Consider the following 5,000-nt stretch of genomic DNA (forward strand, 5'->3'; position numbering starts at 1 on the left):
TGGTTATTAAACTTAAATATTTGTTTACCTACAATAATAAAGAAACCTGGATTATCTTCTTCATTATCTTTTTTGTCACAATTTAAGAACTGATAATATTGATCAGAGTCTTATCATTAATAATATAACGATGCAACAAATAAACATCTGGAGATGAAAATAAAATAAAAGCTAATTTAGGAAAATAATGAAAAGAAATACGTTAAACATTCTCGTGGTTTTATCTTAAATATCAGTTCAACGGTAGGTTTATTATTAATCTATAATATATTCATCATATCATATATTCATCATATCATATATTCATCATATATGTATCATATTTATGCTGAGAATGTATTTTAAAGATTTAGGAACTTTTTAATTAATTGTCTTTTCTTCTCACAAAATGACCAAAAAGAAGCGATAAGGAACCGAACTGATGAACAGTTTGAATAAAAACTTTGTTTTAAGGCTTTTATTGTGAAGCAGCTGCAGGAAATGAAGAGTTTTTTTGATTCTGGAGGGAAACCTCGTCCTTCTGCTTGTGTCTCAGTTCCTCTTCATCATCAAACCGGTTCCTCCCTCGTCTTCAGTCTTCTCTCTCGCTCCATGTTCGTGTCACTGGAGCACTTCTCACTCTTCATCATCATCATCATCGCGTCCTTCCTGCTGCGCTGAGAAACATTTGGTCTCCGAGATTCATCGAGTGTGACGAGTGTCACAGGTCCTGCTGTGTGTGTGTGTGTGTGTGTGTGTGTGTGCTGACATTTACAGACCACTCACAACAGCAGACATGAAAAAGAGGCAGACGGGGGAGGATGATGATGAGGATGAGGAAGATGAATGTGTAACATGAAATCTCTCAAAGACGAGATGTGTCACAGTTACAACGATATAACAGACAAATATAAATAGTTTATCGTTAAAAGTTATTCATATTGTCATATTGATGATGACCATGTGTAACCGTGGCTCTTGTTTCCATGCAGACGATGCAGGGCGGCGACTGTCTCTTCGAGGCCGTGGAGCAGCAGGACCTGGACACGGTGCAGATACTCCTCTACCAGTTCTCGGCCGAGGAACTGGACCTGAACACCCCCAACAGCCAGGGCCTGACGCCGCTGGACATCGCCATCATGACCAACAACACGCCCATCGCCAAGCTGCTGCTAAAGGCCGGCGGCAAGGAGAGTCCTCACTGTGAGTGCCTGTAGTTCAGCCTGCAGCCTGAGGGGGCGCTGTGGTTCACTGTAGTTCAGCCTGCAGCCTGAGGGGGCGCTGTGGTTCACTGTGGTTCACTGTAGTTCAGCCTGCAGCTTGAGGGGGCGCTGTGGTTCACTGTGGTTCACTGTAGTTCAGCCTGCAGCTTGAGGGGGCGCTGTGGTTCACTGTAGTTCAGCCTGCAGCCTGAGGGGGCGCTGTGGTTCACTGTGGTTCACTGTAGTTCAGCCTGCAGCCTGAGGGGGCGCTGTGGTTCACTGTAGTTCAGTCTGCAGCCTGAGGGGGCGCTGTGGTTCACTGTAGTTCAGCCTGCAGCCTGAGGGGGCGCTGTGGTTCACTGTAGTTCAGTCTGCAGCCTGAGGGGGCGCTGTGGTTCACTGTAGTTCAGCCTGCAGCCTGAGGGGGCGCTGTGGTTCACTGTAGTTCAGCCTGCAGCCTGAGGGGGCGCTGTGGTTCACTGTAGTTCAGCCTGCAGCCTGAGGGGGCGCTGTGGTTCACTGTAGTTCAGCCTGCAGCCTGAGGGGGCGCTGTGGTTCACTGTAGTTCAGTCTGCAGCCTGAGGGGGCGCTGTGGTTCACTGCGGTTCACTGCGTAGCGTCTCAACAGGAGGCAGGAAGTGGTTTAGCTCTTCTCTGCTGTGTTGTTGTTTTTTATAGTCACTGTAGAGCTGCAATCAATCCGATCGATGTTATTCAGGATGAGCAACCGCCCCTTCTCTAAGCCCCGCCCCTCTAATGCTGACCGTCCTATCACAGCGTAGCACGGTTCTGGTCTACAGACTGTCCAATCAAATACATGAGACACAAATAAAAGAAATACAATAAATAAATCAAAGTAAATTAAATTAAATTAAACAAAATTAAATAAATAAATAAAGTGTGTGTGTGTGTGTGTGCAGAATAGCGTGATCAGACGGGGTCTGTGTTTGTGTCTGCAGGCCAGTCTGGGTCTCCTCTACCTATCCCCCCTCCTCCTCTTGCCCACACACACACACACACACACTCTCACACACACACACACTCACACACACACACACAGATGTTTTCCCTCCATCAGTCTCCTGGTTGTCCTCCATAAACCCTTTAAAGACAGGTGGTTCTTACCTTCATACTAAAACGCCCATTAGCCCCCACTGTGTGTGTGTGTGTGTGTGTGTGTGTGTGTGTGTGTGTGTGTGTGTGTGTGTGTGTGTGCGTGTGTGTGTTAAACAGTCCTGCGTGACTCCCCTCTGAACGGCTTTAACGAGGTTTGTCATTTAATGGTTTAACTTTTCCAATGATGCATGTAACGCCGGGGCAATTACAGCTAAGTGATTTATTGGGGGGGGGGGGGGGGGGGGGGGGGGTCTCTGTGGAGGTACAATCCCATCCTCGTAAACAAACAGAGTCAACACACTGCTGCTGTTTTCCCTCCCGGGGCCGGCTGCTCTCTGTTTATGTCATTTCTCTAGTGCCAAGTTAATCACTGTGTGTGTGTGTGTGTGTGTGTGTGTGTGTGTGTGTGTGTGTGTGTGTGTGTGTGTGTGTGTGTGTGTGTGTGTGAAGAACTTGAAGTCGACTTTAGTTGTTGGAGGAAGTATTCAGATTGAATGTATTTGAATATAAGTTCACGTGTAGCAGCAGGTGAGGCGTCTCTGTCTCCCCCTTCAGGCAGTGAGAGTCATTACAACACAGGGCTTCATGTTCTTAACGTTCTCTGAGCTCATATTTAATGAATACCAACCTGTCACTGAGCTGTAACACACTGCGTCTATCCTCTGCTTTGTGTTGGAAACATCGTATTATTTGGATATTAAAAAATACATAAATATTCACAATCTGTACACATATGACATCCTCTGTCCTTTGACCCGCACATCGGAGCAGGAAGACCTCTGAGGATGAAGTGTTCAGAGTGAACGACATCACAGAGTTACAACACATCCAATGTGTGTGACAGAAATGATTCATATAATGAGAGCAGCAGTGGATATAGTAGAATAACAATGATAATACAATCTGTCATAGTAATGTGACTAATAATAATAATAGTGATCGTCGTAATGTATCCAATTTAAAGTGAAGCCAGAGGTTCATGTGTTAAAGCTGCATTCTCTCTAGTGTCCACCAGGGGGCGACTCCTCTGGTTGTATAGAAGTCTATGAGAAAATGACTCTACTTCTCTCTTGATTTATTACCTCAGTAAACATTGTAAACATGAGTTTATGGTCTCAATCTCTAGTTTCAAGTCTTCTTCAATACAGCATGATGTTCATTTAGTAAATGATGGTCCATTTAGAGTCACACAGACCATAAAGCAGGGGATGCTTTAGGGGCGGGGCTACACAGTGATTGACAGGTCTCTACGTCACTCCTCCTCAGTCCACATGTGGTCACTTCCTGTTCACTGGTTGCAAAAAACACGGCAACTGCCATAATCCAAGATGGCGACGGCAAAATCACCGAAGTCAAGGCTTCATAACGTCTTCCTTTAAAAACCTGCTCTCTAGCAAAGTAGCTCACAATGAATCAAAGACCGATAAAAACACAGTGTTCTATTTCTGGAAGGTATCAGGTGGTTTGTTTCAGTGTGTGTGTGTGTGTGTGTGTGTGTCTTTAGGTACATCTCTTATAGAGGACCCTCTAACAATCTTTGATGCATGTTTTCTCTTCTGTATATTTCCACATTTATATCTTCCAGCTCAGTACTGGAGGAGGACGAACATCTCGCTGTAGAGACGTGTTGACAAATAAAAACCTTGAAGCCGCTGCTTATTCATATCGTTCTGCTCGGTACCGACACTTTACAGCCTCACGCAGTAATGAACAGTAGCGGGGAAATAAACAGGATGTTCACCACAAAGCATCTTTGGTTTCTGTGTTCGTTGTTTGAATGAGTTCGTCCCTTCTGATCCACGTGGTGTTTGAATCGTCTCACCTCATTGGTTTGTGACTTGCGTCGATTCATCGACGAGTTGACCAACTAAAGATGTATTGGCAACTGTTGTACCGAATAATAATCATTCTGAATCAACATGTTAATGCTCTTGCAGCTGCTGCTTTTCATTGTGTTTAAAGGTTTTATTAGTTCACAGAGTCGGATGAAGACACAATAATACGGTCGAGTTAGCCACAGTCTCTGAACAGCAGCAGCAATCTAACAGAACCATGACGCACATTTAGAGAACCACGGGGTTGTTTCCAGTTTCATTTGAAAACCTCAATAGAAGTTTTGAATATCCTGTCGGATGTTGAATTAAATATATTTTGGGTTTTGTAGGAATCAAGTAAAAGTATTATTTCAACATCTTCTGTCAGTTTGAAGACAAACTGCAGCCTCTCAGTTTGCAGTGAGAGCAACAACCTTTGTGACATCTTTTACACAACAGATGCAATATTTCATTTTATGTTATATATTTTCTGCAACGTTTACCGTGTTTTCTCTCGGTCTCACCTTCTGTTGGACGGCCAGCGTTTGGTCCTTTCATGGACACGTGTTCAGAGTTTCCATCAGTGTTTCCTTGATCTGTTCTGGTGCAGCTCTCATCACCTGGACTCGTCTGATATAAAGGAAGTCTGCGCTTCAGCCTTGACCGAGCTGAACCTTCAGCCTCCAACTCCTCCACAAACTGCTGTTTCTTTATGTGAGCAGGAGGCACGACGCGCTCCATTCAGACCGCGAGTCCTCGGCGTCGTTCGTTGAGCCTGAAGAATTTATTTTTTATGTTCGTTAAAAAAGATGCACTGACCAAAAAACTCATGACAGACATCTGACTATTTTGCTGCTTTTCTTAATGCACCGCACCGAGTTGAAACCTG

At 44.6% G+C, this 5,000-nt stretch overlaps 1 protein-coding gene across 1 annotated transcript in view; it reads left to right on the top strand.

Moving 5' to 3' along the window:
• The window catches only part of ankfn1a (ankyrin repeat and fibronectin type III domain containing 1a), a gene marked incomplete at its 3' end in the record, with an annotated part of 35,325 nt that overhangs the window by 14,954 nt on the left and 15,371 nt on the right, over window positions 1–5,000 (top strand). Inside the window, exon 4 of the mRNA XM_079182270.1 lies at window positions 972–1,182. Coding sequence (XP_079038396.1) covers window positions 972–1,182 — 211 coding nt within the window. The remainder of the gene's footprint in view (window positions 1–971; window positions 1,183–5,000) is intronic.

Source organism: Pholis gunnellus (genome assembly GCF_910591455.1).
Source record: "Pholis gunnellus genome assembly, chromosome: 21".
Classification (NCBI taxonomy): Eukaryota; Metazoa; Chordata; class Actinopteri; order Perciformes; family Pholidae; genus Pholis; species Pholis gunnellus.